The 17,403-nt window shown below is 34.3% G+C and overlaps 1 protein-coding gene across 1 annotated transcript; it reads right to left on the bottom strand.

Moving 5' to 3' along the window:
• Nucleotides 1–13,841: 13,841 nt before the first annotated feature.
• Nucleotides 13,842–15,331, bottom strand: LOC143048195 (uncharacterized). The gene has a single exon (XM_076221772.1). The coding sequence runs from the start codon at nt 15,251–15,253 to the stop codon at nt 13,952–13,954; it is 1,302 nt and encodes a 433-aa protein (XP_076077887.1). The 5' UTR covers nt 15,254–15,331; the 3' UTR covers nt 13,842–13,951.
• Between the last annotated feature and the right edge of the window lie 2,072 nt (nt 15,332–17,403).

Below are 17,403 nucleotides of genomic sequence, written 5' to 3' on the forward strand. Positions count from 1 at the left end.
AACTTCATCGTCTCTAACTCAAAATAAGAACAATTTTATCTTTAGGGCGTCTTGAAATCTTTTAACAGCTTCCGAAGTCCTATATTTCAACCTTTTTCACCTGGAACAAATCACTACTTTCCTTTTAAATTCGGGACCCAATTTTTTTTACAGTGTAATTTCACCCCCTTACTTACAATTTGAGACATTAAACATGGATAAATTAATTTGGAAGGGGTATTAAAATTAATGGCAAGTAACCCACTATTAACACTAGGGACTTTATTCGTGAACAACGAAAATCAAGGGACAACAATTGTGGTCTCGAACCATTTGTCTGTCTGGATTGTTAAAACCACAAAATCAGATAGTGATGAATATGCAAGTTTTCAACAATCCCGGAAAATACGAAAAATACACCTTATCGCTATTTAATCCAATCTGGGAAAGACAGTCAAATGTACAACTCCCTGTTTGGGTCATGTGGCTGAAAATAGAGTTTTTTTAGTAGAGAGCTGAGGGAGTAAAAACTTTAGAAAGCGATCATCAAGAAACTTTAAGGGGGTGGCGGGTCTAAATCATTTATATAGGATTTCTCTATATTTTTCTATAAATGAACTTTATATTATAGTTAATAGAAAAATTAAATAAAAAAAGTGGGGTCACCCTTCATTTGCGCTCATAATCAGTCTTCCAAAGAAGCATATATTTATGTAAAAGTGTTTTTTTTCTGTTGAAGTAATAAGAGAAATAAAGTTAATATCGAAATAAAAAAAGAAATTTATTACAGAAATCGCTCAAATTTTACAATAATTTAGTTTAAGTACAGCTTACATATGGAAATGATATTAAAAAATATAGGTCACAGATGAGTTGAAAAAGATATTTCAATTTTAAAGCAAAAAAATGACATTTACCCACCAAAGGGAGATCATTTGGAACTTTTTCAATGATGAATACTTTCTAAAACAGGGACAAAACTTAAAGGGGGCCCAGTCGCCCATGGCTCCTACATTTTGAGCTGGGCCCCTAAACTTTCAGTTAAATTTTAGTTGAACATATACAAACTAATTATGAAATATCTGGTCTGGGCTCCTAGCTTGAAATTCCCAAGTTTAGTCCCTGTAAAAGTCATCTGGGGCCAACACAAATTTATTGTTTTGAATGATTTTTGTACCATATGATAAAGTAACAACTACAAAAGGTAACAAATAAAATTTGTAATGAAAAACAAATGTTTATTTTTTTTCTGAAAATTTTATACCCTCGAGGCTCCTTAATCATGTTGATATAGTATGATCCACTTTTTTCGAAATTAAAATTGAAGTAAAAAATTATTTTGTTTAAAGTTTTAAGGTAAGGGACGACATCAAAAGATCAATGTAAGATAAAAAACTTAATTTAAATAGTTTGGGGGTTGGACTGCGGCAAAATATATCCATATGGGTCAATAAGTTTTTCCCAAATTAAGTTAAGAAGGGGGTAGGGGGGTCAGTGAAAAAACTATGTGAATTAAGTTTTTTATCCTTCATTGAACTTTTGGTGTCGTCCTTAAGTTAAAACAGGTCTCATAAAAAAGTATATATATATATATATAGACAATATATAGACTCAAAAAATGGTATATCAAACAGAAGACAAAAAAAGGGAAAATATAGTGAATTTTGGAGAATTTATATTATTAAATGTACATGCATTTGAAATATTTAAGATCCATGGTGACCTAGCTACCAGTTTAGAAAACAGTGATTTAAATGCTAGTCTATTAGAGGGATATTTCATTTTCATTGGTAGTAGATATAGAATCTTATTTTATCATGAAGTCCAATTTGAAAATGACTTTGGGGAGGGTTGGGATCCCGCTAACATGTTTAACCCCGCCACATTATTTATGTATGTGCCTGTCCCAAGTCAGGAGCCTGTAATTCAGTGGTTGTCGTTTGTTTATGTGTTACATATTTGTTTTTCATTCATTTTTTTTTACATTGTCTTATCGGGGCCTTTTATAGCTGACTATATATGCGGTATGGGTTTTGCTCATTGTTGAAGGCCGTAGGGTGACCTATAATTGTTAATGTTTGTGTCATTTTGGTCTTTTGTGGATAGTTGTCTCATTGGCAATCATACCACATCTTCTTTTTTATATTTGGGTATGAAGATGTAGTAAAGGCTGAATGCCAGTTTTAGTCTTATATATGTACTTTATAATTTTAGCCTTACATGTATATAATTACATATATATATATATGTATGTGTACATATATCACTGATTTAGTGGCAATGATAAATAGACACTGACAAGTCTTCAATGGTGGATCAGAGCTCCAGATAAGCTGCGTATTTGCGTGATCCCGCTATACAAATAATAAAAAACCCAATGCAATTGCCCATTGTTGGGTTCAATAACCCAATTAATTCAAAGGGAAACCCAATTATATGCCAAAAACATTAGTTCTCAACCCTTTTATTGGCTACAGTTTACGTTATTTACCCTTATCTGTTTACAGTCGTTGCGTAAATCTTTTTTTATAATATTCATAATTGGAAATTTCCTTTCGTCCTAAAAATAAATCCCTGCATCAAGTAGCTGAAATGGGTCCCTGTTGGAGTTTTCCATTGCTTAATAAGTACACATGTTTTTTAAAACATTTCAATCTTCTCGGCGTTTATCCATTAGCATGTGTCATGAAGTCATATTTGTTTCGAATTGCTCGGGATTTATCATAACATACATTGAATTCAAACAAAAGTGTATGTCCGATAAAAATATTGAATAGAAGCATGTTTTCTGCTTCTTTTGAAAAGCTGAGGGAAAGTTCTGATGATAACAAGACCCAACCAGTTTTATTAGGAAGCGTCCTCGAACGCACGGGCGTGTATGCATACCTTAAAAAGAACATTGCAATCAAACATCAGGTTTTCGTCAAAAAAAAAACAGTTGGAAAAAGTGAAAGGCCAAATCAATTATGACATGATAAACATGATAAAGCACCAGAAACCTAAAGTTCTAGTAAAAGACAACTAAACCAGTAGATTTATGTAAATTGAATAAAACTTAAACATTCATGTATAATTAGAGTTCTTATACTATTTTTATTTCATTTTACGGTTAATTTATGAATACACATATACAGGCACTGTCACTGGTCTCAGAATTTATTATATAAAGGTACATGACGTGTGCCTGTGAATACACATATCCATTTTTGTGAGAAAACACAAAACTGGCAGAAAGTTTAAAACGGGACACAAATTGAACCTACTATTGCTCCTCAGTGAATAAACCAAATAAAACAGCTAGCAAATAACCCTAAACCAAATAAAACAGCTAAACAAAGAAAGAAACACATTTAAGATGGAAAAAAATCTGGGGTTGATATTGCCTAAATATTCAATATTGTGTTGATGAAAAAACCCAATACATTAAGGAGCTTGGTGGTGAAAAACCCAATTTGATATTAACATGAGGGGTGAACTGGAATTGATAATGCAATAAAAAAACTTTATCACCCAATTATATAAGAAAATGGTGGGTAAAAACCCCAATTTGTGAATCCTTATCTGGAGCTCTGGTGGATCCAGAACTTTTCATGGGGGGGGCAGTCATGCTTCAGTGAGTGATTCCCTATATAATCAACCAAATTTTTCCCATAAAAGGGGGGGGGGGGCGGCCCCCCTGGATCCACCTATGGTCTTAGATAACATTTTATAGTTATGAATATTTTGTCAGTTGACTAAAACTAGATGAAGGTGTGTGTGTTCTTATTTCCAACAGATGTACACTAAACCTATATCAATATGTGCATAAAGCAAATTGATAGTTGCTAGATACTGAATGATTATACCACAAGAAAGTTTTAACCTGTGCATATATATACTTAAAATACGATAAAACAATCATGTCTTTTTCAGGAATTCTGAATCCAACCATGTAGTATGGAATGTTCTTGAGATATGGTTTTGGTCGATGGATGTTCACGAAGGACCTGTAGTACAAAGTATATCACTGGATTTAGCTCTTTGTCTAAGTGTATTATTAAATTACTTTGCTTTGAGCTCAGTTCATTGTTATGCAATTCTTTCTTTGTAAAATAAAGATTTGAAAGACAACTCTCATGTACAAGGATTTGTCAAAGTAGTATCACCTCTTATGTACAATGTAAGTATTAGGGAGATAAAAGCATTCTATTTTAATTTGAACCAAACATATTATGTTTGTTCAATTATGTTAAAAAAATGATAAGCTCTATCTAGGCTTATCGATTTCTTAAACTATATTTCATTGTTCATGCTTGAAATTTTTATACAACCACAGAAATTTTTGCGGTCCTAAATAGGTATCCTGTCGTCGTCGTCCGAAGACAGATGGTTTCCATATAATAACTTAACTATAAGCAAAAAGAAATAAATAAAATTATAACACAATGTTTATAACCACAAAAGGAAGCTTGGGATTGATTTTGGGGGTTATAGTCCATAAGGTTTAGGTTCCAAAGGTGCCCAAAACAAGCATTAATTTAGTGTCAGTACAATAAGTTGTGTATAAGTATTTCAATTGCTCTGAAATTGTACCATAATGTTTAATACCATAAGTAGAAGGTTGGGGTATATTTTAAGGGTTATTGGGGCAAACAGTCGAGGAATTGAGGGCCAAAAACAAGCATGTTTGTAGAGTCGAGACCATAAATTGTCCAGAATGGTTGTTGAAATACCTAAAACCAATGCTTTATGAAATCTTCTTTGAAAATTAGAGTTGTCTTTCTCTGTCAAGAATAGTAGTTTAATCATCTTAAATTAATGCTTTATACAATATACAATGCAAAATTCACTTTACTACCAACTGATAAATTAAAGCAGTCTTTAATAACCATTCAGTGATTACAAGCACTTTGATTATCATTCTAGGGTTATGCCCTTTTACAAATGGAAACATTGAAGAATTATTTAGTCTTAACTTAAGTTTGTTTTAACTAAATCTAGTGAACCATACCAATAGTAAGCAAATACATATGAAAAAGATGTGGTATGCTTTCCAATGAGACAGTTCTCCACAAGAGACCAAATGACACAGAAGTTAACAACTATAGGTCACTGTACGGACATAAACAATAGGTAAAGCCAATACCGCATAATCAGCTATAAAAGGCACCGAAATGACAATATAAAACAATTCAAACGAGAAAACTAATGGCCTTATTTAGTAAAAAAAAAAAAAAAAAAAAAACTAATATGTAACACATAAATAAACGACAATCACCGAGTTACATGCTCCTTATATCATGTTCTCAAATCTAGATATCATCTCCCATATAGAAAAAAAACGTGTGAAAAAATTAATCTATTATGTGTTGCTCTCCTAGATACAAAATGTATCCAAAATCAAAGATGTAGAACATATTCTATCATAATCATTCGGTAACTAGTGTTATTACTGTCTCCTCCATGCCTGTCATGAACATAAAAAAAAATATTAAATAAATAACAGTTCTAATGCTCAAATTGGTTGTCACCGTGCAACACAGTTAATAATATAAAAAAGAAGATGTGGTATGATTGCCAATGAGACAACTATCCACAAAAGACCAAAATGACACAAACATTAACAGTTATAGGTCACCGTACGGCCTTCAATAATGAGCAAAGCCCATACCGCATATATAGTCAGCTATAAAAGGCCCCGATAAGACAATGTAAAACAATTCAAGCGAGAAAACTAATGGCCTCATTTATGTAAAAAAATGAACGAAAAACAAATATGTAACACATAAACAAACGGCAACCACTGAATTACAGGCTCCTGACTTGGGACAGGCACATTCAAAAATAATGTGGCGGGGTTAAACATGTTAGTGGGATCCCAAGCCTCCCCTAACCTGGGACCCCTACAACATAAGAACAAACTATAAAAATCAGTTAAAAAAGGCTTAACTCATCAGATAGACAAAAAAATAACACCATAAAGGAAAAACATAGAACTCCTTTTGTCATAAGACACTGTCAAACATCCAAACATACTATCCACACTCATCTGTGTCCACACTTGTTGTTATAGGAAAATAATAACACTACAAAACAAAGCAATAAACTATCCAGGGATTTCAAGATTGTGTTGATAGATATTCCGTATGAACTTCACAAATCATACACGATGGTCTTGATGTATAGATTATAGGTCCTGACGTGGTTTATCATCTTAATTACGTGTTGTAGTGTTCTTGTAGTGTCTTTCTAAATTGGTGTTAAGTCTATTTTGGTGGTTTCCATTTGACGTGGCTCGGTACTTATACATACCGTCATTGTGTTATTGTGCTTTGGTAAATTTGTGTATTCTTTTCTCTAGAATTTGCTTATATGCTTTAGACGTCGCGCAAGATACTGGTGACAATTTGAAGGTGATTCGAGAAAAATCGGCGAAAAGGCTAACTGTCCGTTTAGGACGCAACAATTTGCAGAATCGCTAAATAATTTTCGTTACCCAATCTAATGGCAACAAAATATCTGTTTTTCATGATATTTTTTTCACGAATAGGTTTCGATTTGAAGCGCTAAATTTTATGAAATAGGCAATTTTGCCGTGTAATGCGTAACATTGAACATTGAGATCTCCAAACATTTTTGAGAATGAAATATGGATTGAGTAGCCAAAGGTAGTTCTCATTTGGAAGGAATTAAGAACCATATGTAAAGTTTTGAATTACATAATTTTACTTACATATATGACGTCATACATGTAGAAAAATGACGTCATAGCAACTTTTTGATCTTGTAATGGTGACAAATAATCTAGACTCCAACTGCAAACTTTGAAGATCAAATTCATATACTGAAGGTAATTTTAAAAGGATATCGTTTATATTTATAATTTATAAATTACAAACATTTCTGTTTAAATTGGTACCAAACTTTTTGAGTTTACTTGTTTTAAAAAAAAAACTATTGAAAAAATTTAAAATCAGAAAAAATGTCCCGTATCATCTGAAATCCAACAAATATTCCATTTTGACGATTTCGGGATCTACGATGTATCGCGATTAAATCAGAAGAAAAATACTGATACAGATTTCAAAAATTACAACAAATACTGAACATGATAATATAAATACTGGCTGTTTTTATATTTTATCCTTTTCGCAAATAAAGAAAAGAAAAATCAGAAAAAATGTCCAATGAGACAAAAAACGTCGAAAAATAATGAAACGTCATATTTCACACAGAGTCAATACGCAAAAGAAATTATAAGAAGAACTTGTAAAGAATCGATCTCCAAACATGAAACGATATGGGCATGTTTTTGCCTTAGGGAGCTTCCATTTGATTTTTAAGGGGGGGGGGGCTAGAATGAAATTTGAAAAAGAGGGAGGACAGGGGTTTTGAGTGTAAAAAAAAGGCATACAGGAGTTTCGAGTAAAAAAATAATGAATAAGAATGGAAACGGGGAATATGTCAAAGAGATAACAACCCGACCAAAACGTAGAAAACAGCTCAAGGCCACCAATGGGTCTTCAACATGCGAGAAATCCCGCACCCAGAGGAGGTCTTGAGTAGGCCCCGAAATCCTAATGTATACTAGATCAAGAAAATGGACGCCACTCTTCACTTCGAAACACAGAGATGAACTAAAAGTAAAAAAATATAAAAGACTAACAAAAGCTATAGGTACCTGACTTAGGACAGGCGCGAACTGCGGTGGGGTTAAAAGGGCAGGATGAGCAGTTGGCAAACAAACCCAGGATAAACTTGTAAAAAAAGGCAGGACCAAATATAGTGAAAATAAAAAGGCAGGACCGAGATAACAACTAAAAAAAATGCCGGACAAAATTTTTCATCCTAGCACCCCCCCCCCCCCCCCATTAAAATCAAATGGTTGCTCCCTTAATGAAATAAAAATATTATTCTATATTAAAATTCGTAAAAAATGATTTGACTTTAGGAAGTTCTGGAACAATCTAAAAGAAGAGTTACCATATTAGATAATTTTCGTAGACAAAACAAGAGGCACCAATCCCTTCAAACAACCGAAATGATCTCTGGTGTTTCAGGAGAATGATTAGTTCCAAAAAAATAAAACACGAGACAAAAAAGACTCATATTTAATTATTGAATGTATTTATAAACCAACAATCAATTAAAATAATCGGACTTAAAAAAATCAGACCAAAATTTTGTGTACATTCAAATATAAATATGCTTTCAGAAATATGAATAACAGAAAAAAAAGTAAACTTTCGGCTAAGGAAATACTTATTAGGAACAGAGAACGAAAAAGGCTTCAGAAAAATGAAACGAGTAGAAAATCTTATGGAAAGTTGTACAAGAATAAAGAGAGCGAGACAAAAACATATAGTCAAACGATTAATGCAAGAAAAAAGAGAGAACAAAGGGAGAAATCTAAGAAAATAAATGAAAGAAAACTGAAAAATAAAATGAATGTCCGTAAACACAGAGGTAAAAAAAATGTAGAACTTTCATCAATGTCACTTGTTGTACCAGAAGGTTCAAATGTTTTCAAAAACAGAATGGAAAAGGCCAGAGCCCTAAGAAAATTTAAAGAAGGTTTACCAAAATCTCCATCTAAACGATGCGCAGTTATATCGACTTATTTGGCCCGCAGATCCCCTCGATCGCCAACAATAGCTAATCTGAAACATTCAGTTTCGCCAGTTGAAATGGCCGTCGTTGCAGATATTCAAGAAATAATAAAATCTACAAAATTAAAGCGATCTAAGAATGCACGTTCGGTAATGAATTCTGTTACTGCATCAATCAGCGGGGAAAATTTAGCAAACTCGAGAGGTAAAATTAAACTGTGTAAAAATTTAGGTTTGCCAGCAAGAAGGGTTGCTGGAGGCCAGCGTATTAGGTCTAGAATTCTTAAAAGTGAATCGTCTGCATGGGCTCTTACGCAACAGAAAACAAGAAAAGATTCCATTTCAGAAGAAACAAAGAAAACAGTTTATAACTTTTGGCTCTCTGATGGCATATCAAACCCGACCGGCAACAAATCCGATATTAAAAGAGAACGATTGGGACCAAACTTAATATATACTTCGCATATGACACACGTGCTGGAAAAAACACAAACTGGTGCGTATTTAGATTTTGTCGCCAAATATCCGGAAATTAAAATTGGACAAAGAGCATTTGAGAAACTTCGACCGTTTTTCGTAAGACCTGCATCTGAAAAAGATAGAAATACATGCTGTTGTAGATATCACGTGGAAGCAAACCTTGTTTTCAAAGCATGTATGAAGTTCAGAAAATCGTGTGACAGGGAAACCGATTCGCAAGAAAGTGACTATCCCGTATTTGAGAAAATGTCAGACCTTATACATATTACGCTATGTCCAAAAGTAAATGGATTTTATAGAAAAAATTGTCTTGACCGAAAATGTAGCCTTTGCGGAGTTGGTAATTTCAAACTTTCACCCAACGAATCACAGTCGTCTTCAACTGTTGAATGGCAAAAATATGAATATATAACTGAAAAATCGAAGGGTAAAAATGTAAGGCGCCGACTGACCCTGATAAAAAAGAAAACTAGCGTAAACGAAATGTTTCTCAATTTAAAAAAGCTTCTCGAAACTTTCCCCGCTCACCAGCACCGATCAAACTGGCAAAGCAATCAACTTAAAAGTCTTGTTCAGAACTTGCCAGTCAATCATTGCATATGCATCCACGATTATTCGGAAAATTATCGCTGTGTCGAGAAAGAAGAAATCCAATCCAATTACTTCCAAAGAACTGAATGCAGCATTCATGTAACCGTCATGCACCGACACGCCATTTTAGAATACGATGGTGTAGACAGTACAGAAGAATTTCCGGAAATAATTACGGAACATTTTTTCGTAATTTCCCCGGACCTGCAACATGATAATGATTTTACAAAATATGTCCAAAAGAAAGTTAAGGAATATTTAGATTCAATATCATACACAGTTGATCATATGCATGAATTCACAGACGGTTGTTCTAGCCAATATAAATCGCGGCACTGTTTAGGAAGTTTATCTACTGCCATCCCTGATTTCGGATATAAAACATTCCATAGAAATTTCTTTGAAACAAGCCATGCAAAAGGGCCTCAAGATGCCGCGGGGGGATTTATAAAAAGACAGGCGGACATATCTGTTCTACGTGGCAATACAGTGATTCAGAATGCGAAGGATTTATTTACGTTCCGCGAAAGTAGCCTTAAAAAGCCAAGAAGTGCATTATTTAAAAGAAGGGTATTTCGATATGTGGACTCAATTGATAGACACAATTCCAAAATATTTAAGCCGATCCAGCAAAATAGACAAATACATCATGTTTTTACTAGTACATGTAATGAAATCATTGTTTCCGATCTCTCTTGTTACACGTGCGATCAATGCATTTTGGGGAATTATCTTAACTGTTTAAATGTAGAAAATACCGGGGTAAAGAAAACTATTAAGCCACGCGAAATAACACAAACTTCTAACGAAGAAGAAGTAGCACAAGACACTGACATTCTTTCAGAAGACATATCAGATTTGGTATCCATAAACTCTGTTGTGGCTGTCAAAACCGACGATGATAACTTTGACTATTATTTAATGAAAATTTCCAAAGGTTCACACGTATTGAATACAGCAGAGAGTGACAGCTGGGGTGCTACATATCCCCCTGGATTCGAGGTTTTCCGGGGTCATTATTATGACAAAATCAGTGACAATGATCCGTTAAAATATAAACTTTTAAAGACAAAGACTGCTTTGGTACCGACGAAATCTCTGCTATACATACTTGCTGATGTAGATGCCTCTTATCGTATAACTATTTCAGAGGACACCCATCTAGACATTCTTTCTGTATTGGACAATTTGGATTGAAATAAGAATTAAATTATAAAACATCATGCACTGTTGTTTAGCCACTCATAAAATATTTTAGTAGACCTTTCCGATTCAAATGAAATGATTCAACGTGGCTCTGCTTATAATTAAAAAAATATATATATATATATATATATATATATATATATATATATATATATATATATATATATATATATATAAGTACGTCTGAGTCAGTGACAACCCTACAACAGATGTATCCATCGGATCGCCATCAATGATGGTGATACATGGCTGTGTATATAATGTATATACAACTCGTCTAAACATAATGTTTAGACGAGTTGTATATATATATATATATATATATATATATATATATATATATATATATATATATATATATATATATATATATATATATACATTTTTCGTTAAATAAAATATACATGAATATCTTTACTGAAAAAAAATATTCCCATGAAAAAAAACCTGAATGAATCAATGCTTACACATTAGAAATCACATTAGAAAAACGTTACGTAAAAAACAAGAAAATAAGACGGCTTTTTGCTATATTTCCGACGTTACGTTATTATCACCAGTATTTTGCGCGACGTCTTAGTCCTGGTATCTATGATGAGTTTATTTACAACCACTGGGTCGATGCCACTGCTGGTGAAGATTTATTTCCCCGAGAGTAGTCGGCACTTTTTGTGCTGACAAAAATTATCATTGATATGGTTATATTTATAAATTAACTGTTTACAAAATTTAGAATTTTTGAAATACTAAGGCTTTTCTACCTCAGACATAGAATACCTTAGCTGAGGGCCCTCATGGGGTTTTTGATTATGTGATTACTTGGCCATTTTTTTAATGATTATTTGATTATTAAGCCAAATATTTCATGATTATTTGATTACCTAGGACTGTATTTTTAGTTTATGATTATTTGATTACTAAAGATAAGCAAATATTTAATGATTATGTGATTATATTGTCAAAAAAATGGTGATTATGTGATTACTAGGACCCCCCCATGAGGGGCCTCTTAGCTGGATTTGGCAAAACTTTTAGGAATTTTGGTCCTCAATGCTCTTCAACTTCGTACTTTATTTGGCCTTTTTAACTTTTTTGGATTCGAGCGTCACTGATGAGTCTTTTGTAGACGAAACGCGCGTCTGGCGTATATACAAAATTTAGTCCTGGTTTCTATGATGATAAAATTGAGAAAGGAAATGGTGAATATGTCAAAGCGACAACCACCCGACCATAGAGCAAACAACAGCCGAAGGCAACCAATGGGTCTTCAATGTAGCGAGAATTCCCGCACCCGTAGGTGTCCTTCAGCTGGCCCCTAAAATATGCATAATAGTCCAGTGATAATGGACGTCATACTAAACTCCGAATTATACACAAGAAACTAAAATTTAAAATCATACAAGACTAACAAAGGCCAGAGTTTATTTATCTATATGCCTTTTGGTTTTTCCTTATGGACATATTTGTTTGTTTGTATAGTAGTTCAGATTATAACACAATGTTGACTGCTGCTGCACCCCTGTTTTGACATTTGTACCTATTATGTGATTTGTTCACACATTGTTGTCAATTCAATGGAATTTTTTGCAACTGTCATAAAAGTTCGAGGTTTAGCTAATTATAAAACAAGGTTCAATTCACCATCAATGTAAATGCATGTTGTTATGAATTCTTTGATGTGTTTGAGTTTTTGTTTTTGTCATTTGCTTATGAACTTGTCGTTTATAATTTTTCTGGAAGTTCGATATTTTGTTATTTTACTTTTTGTTGACTTACCAATAGTTTTAACTGTTTAAGAACTAATTATTTAGAAAAAGATTTCATATCAAAGTAAGACCCTTTTAAACCAGTGCCTTATATTATAGTAGATGATTATTCATTTGAATTTTATTACACATGCATTAACTTCTAAAGTTGAATGGTAGGAATTATTTCTATAACTGCACTCACTTCATGCTAACAACAACCTATCACTGAACTTGACCGTTCCTTTTCTCGTTTGAATTGTTTTTCATTGTCATTTTGGGGCCTTTTATAGCTGACTATGCAATATGGGGTTTGCTCATTGTTGAAGGCCGTATGGTGACCTATAGTTGTTAATTTCTGTGTCATTTTGGTCTTTTGTGGACGGTTGTCTCGTTGGCAATCATACCAAATCTTCTTTTTTATATTGACACTTGATCAGTGCGTGACCGATGAATTTAGGGAGTTTGATACCACAAATTCTGTAGACTTTTTTAATTGTTACTTGGTGCCTTGTTGGCCGAGTGGTTTAAGCAGTCCAGCCGTGTACCATTAGATGATCAACACTGAGGTTGTTAGTTCGAATCCCGAACGGTTCAAGTGCACTCGACTCCAGTTTTCCTACCGAAGGTCGGGGGTTCTCTCCGAGCACTCCAGCTTCCTAAACCAATAAAACTGACTGCCGTGAAATAGCACAATATTGTTGAAATGGCGTAAAACACCAATCAATCACTCAGTCAATGTATTTATGGTTAATGTGATGTTATTTCGTGAGCATGTTTGATTTGTTACGATCAACGTTGACTGATTATTTAACACGACAATGAGATCTTTGAAAATATCTCTATTGGTAATAACATCGATTTTGATCTTAATGAATTAAAACATGAATAGACGTATATTGCTATACAGTTATAAACACTTCTTGATATTTAACCAAAACAAAAACAGATTAATTTATTAGTCAGGAACCTTATTTTCAAAAAAACATGTTTTTATATATATGTCTCAAGTCTGTAGCCTGCAATTTAGTGGTTGAATTGTTTGATATCTTGATATCTCAGCACCCTTTTATAGCTTACTATTTGGTACGGGGATTCACGTCATGTAGTATCTGATGGTTGTTTCATTGACATTCATACCACATCTTCGCTATTTGTATACTAAGCATTGATTTTTAAAAAAAATATTTTGTATAGAACATTTGTATGCAATGTGACATTATTAAGCGAGGGAACGAACATTAATGTTGGTATTACATTTTTTAATGATTCAATATAAATAGAAAATGGAAGAAAGATAACAATCAAACCTTCACATATACACACACATAGACAAGTTCATACAAAAGTTAAATTTACATTTCAAACACTCGGTAATCTTGCCGTCCCCTTTTCAACTAACCTGTTAATTTGTTCTAACGTAATTCCAGATTCTTTTGTTGAAAGTTTTTCACTCGCACTTGAACTCGGAATCATAGCTTTAGGTGACATGCTTCTCAATGGGTCTCCACTTCCAACTCCTCCACGCATGCCTCCACCCATGCCTACACTCATGCTTAAACGCATGTCTCCATCCATGACTTCACCCATGCCTCCACCCATGCCTCCAACTCCTCTAAATGGTGTCGAAGTGGTCCCTTTTTTAAATACTTTTCTAACTTCTGCCATTGATTGTTTCGTTGCTAATACTTTAGCATCAGCTGAAGGTCCATCTAGAGTTTTGTTGTTCCTTACTAGTTGTCTAGATTTAGCACCTGATTTCTGTAGTCTCTGGAATACAGTTTGTGCAATTTGCTGTTTATTTACCGAGCCACCTGCTGCAGAAGCTTGTTTAATTTCTCGTTGCACGTCTGCTTGAAACTTACGTAAAGACAATTCTTCTTGAGCTCCCCCAGTTATAGCATTAACTAAAAGACGAGGTACTGATAATGGAACATATTGACCTCCTGCTATATAAGCTAAAGCCATGAAAAAGTCCTTGTATGGAATAATTGGTGGCTCCACGCCAATAACATATAACGTTATATCTTTCTGGGCCAAGTCTCGAGCTAATTGCATAGGATCGTGACCATTTGGAGATCCCTGTGGGAATGACGTGTCTTCAGACGGCACAAGTCCATGGGGAGGTGCATCAGATATCATGACACTTATTTTAGTTGCTTCCTGTCGCCATGACAATTTAGTTGTTTGATACATAGCTTCTGCGACGGCCTCTGGTGTATCACCTCCTCCGTTTGCGCTTGCAGAATTTAACCAGGATTTCATAGTGGATACAGAAGACGTAAAGTCATTCTTTCGGGTGACAAAAGTTCTATCTTGTGGTGAATGGTCTCTATATTCTATCAAAGCTAATCGTACATCACTGCCAGATGAAGTAACTATTTCCTCTACAATTTCTCTGATATTCTGCTTTGCACTATTTATATACGATCTCATACTGCCTGTTGTGTCCATTATAAATGCCAGGTCTAATTTTCCATTTTGCGACGGCGGTCGTTTCATTATGTCAACAATGGACTCGAGTTGTCCATCTGGCTTTGTAGGCGTTTTTGAGAGTTTAATATACTTTCCTTTTAAAGATTTTGACGTTCTAGTGCTGATTTCACTAATTAACAACACACATAGAAGCCAAAATAATAAACACGATCGTGTTACCTGCAACATATTTTCATACACTTTTAATTCACATGTAATAAATAACTGATGTTGTATAAAGCTCGCCACAGTCTTTTATATTTTCGATTAGATGTGACATGATTATAAACTAACGTAGTAACTTTTTTTCAGAAAATCCCCATGTTTATTTACAACAAAAATTTATAAACATCTTAAAACTATAAAGCTTGGAATAAATTCATCACAGGTTGACACAATAACAGGTACAGGTAGACTTTTTGGGGTTTTAAAAGAAACCAGGATTGACGATAAGGATGTGTGCAAAATAGGATGGAGAATAAAACCTTCGTTAATCTTGTTTAATTGACGTACTTTGACTGTTTCATAAAAAAATGTTTATCCATTAGACCTTACTTTTAGCCATGGCGTTGTCAGTTTATTTTCGATTTATGAGTTTGACTGTCCCTTTGGTATCTTTCGTCCCTCTTTTGTATTGGCCCCTTCATAACTATTGTTTTGTATGCAAGAAGTCAAAATATACAAACATGAAAACGAAAAATGCATGCCCACAAAACTGAAACAAATTCTTGATTCGAACCCATATATCTTTTGTGTTTTATAGGAAACAATGAATACGAGCTGCTTTGGATAGAAATCGATGTATGGTAGATAATTGAGGTAGAATTTAGTTGTTGATATTTCCTCTTGTGTCAATCAGGGTTCTCTGTAAGCCAAAATGATTTAAGTCAATCAACACACTTCTATATGATATTTAAAAAAGAATATATACTAGTATTATGATTGGCAATGAGACAAGTCTTTGAAGGAGAACAAATAACACAGACAATAACAACTATAGGTTGACCATACGGCCTTCAATAATGATCAAACCCAATACCACATGATCAGCTATAAGAGGCCCCGAAATGATAAATGTAAAACAATGCAAACAAGAAGTAATTGTAACAGGATGCCGTTACGAAGTCTCCCAAACAAAGCTCCCATAACTCGCCATTCATATGTTCATTTGATTTGATTTTTTGTCCCAAGAATATATATGGCTTACGAGTAGGGATCTCCACCATTTACAAGTATTCAAACAGGAGGGGGTGGTGGTGACCCCCCAGGGAAGTTACCTACATTTCATTTGATTTGTTTTATTGTCCCCTACAAGAATATATATGGTTTTAGAGTGGGGATCTGGACCGTTTACAAGATAATAGCACATTCTCAAATTGAACAGGGTGGGGCGACCCCCAGGAACTTCCCTTTAATTTCATTGCATTTGTTTTATTGTCCCCTACAAGAATATATATGGTTTAGGGGTGGGGATGTTGACCGTTCACAAGTTTTCAAACAAGAGGGGGTGGGGTGACCCCCTCAAGACTTCCCTTTTATTTCATTTCATTTGTTTTATTGTCCCCTACAAGAATATATATGGTTTAGGGGTGGGGATCTGGACTGCTTAAAAGATAATAGTACATTCTCAAATTGAACGGGGTGGGGGTGACCCCCAGGAACTTCCATTTAATTTCATGTGATTTGTTTTATTGTCCCATACAAGAATATGTATGGTTTAGGGGTGGGGATGTTGACCTTTTACAAGTTTTCAAACAAGAGGGGGTGGGGTGACCCCCTAGGGACTTCCCTCTTATTTCATTTCATTTGTTTTATTGTCCCCTACAAGAATATATATGGTTTAGGGGTGGGGATGTTGACCGTTTACAAGTTTTCAAACAAGAGGGGGTGGGGTGACCCCCCAGGGACTTCCCTTTAACTTCATTTCATTTGTTTTATTGTCCCCTACAAGAATATATATGGTTTAGGGGTGGGGATCTGGACCATTTACAAGATAATAGCACATTATGAAATTGAACGGGGTGGGGATGACCCCCGGGGACCTCCCTTTAATTGCATTTGATTTGTTTTATTGTCCCAATCAGGAATATATATGGTTTAGGGGTGGGGATCTGGATCGGTTACAAGATATAAGCATATTCTCAAATTGAAGGGGGTGGGGATGAACTCCCAGGGACTGCCCCTATATTTCATGTGATTTGTTTTATTGTCCTATAATCATTTCTGAAGACTGCATGTATCTACCACTTACAGTTTTCAAGTTATATTCATTTGAAATTTTTAGAAAATAAAATCCCATAGGGTTCTATAGTAAAACCCTCCCTTCTTTCTACCCCCCA

Source organism: Mytilus galloprovincialis, chromosome 1 (assembly GCF_965363235.1).
Source record: "Mytilus galloprovincialis chromosome 1, xbMytGall1.hap1.1, whole genome shotgun sequence".
In the NCBI taxonomy this organism is placed as follows: Eukaryota; Metazoa; Mollusca; class Bivalvia; order Mytilida; family Mytilidae; genus Mytilus; species Mytilus galloprovincialis.

What these genes read in the sequence shown, in the direction of transcription:
- LOC143048195 (XM_076221772.1), bottom strand. Translation starts at nt 15,253, where the DNA reads ATGTTGCAGGTAACACGATCGTGTTTATTATTTTGGCTTCTATGTGTG.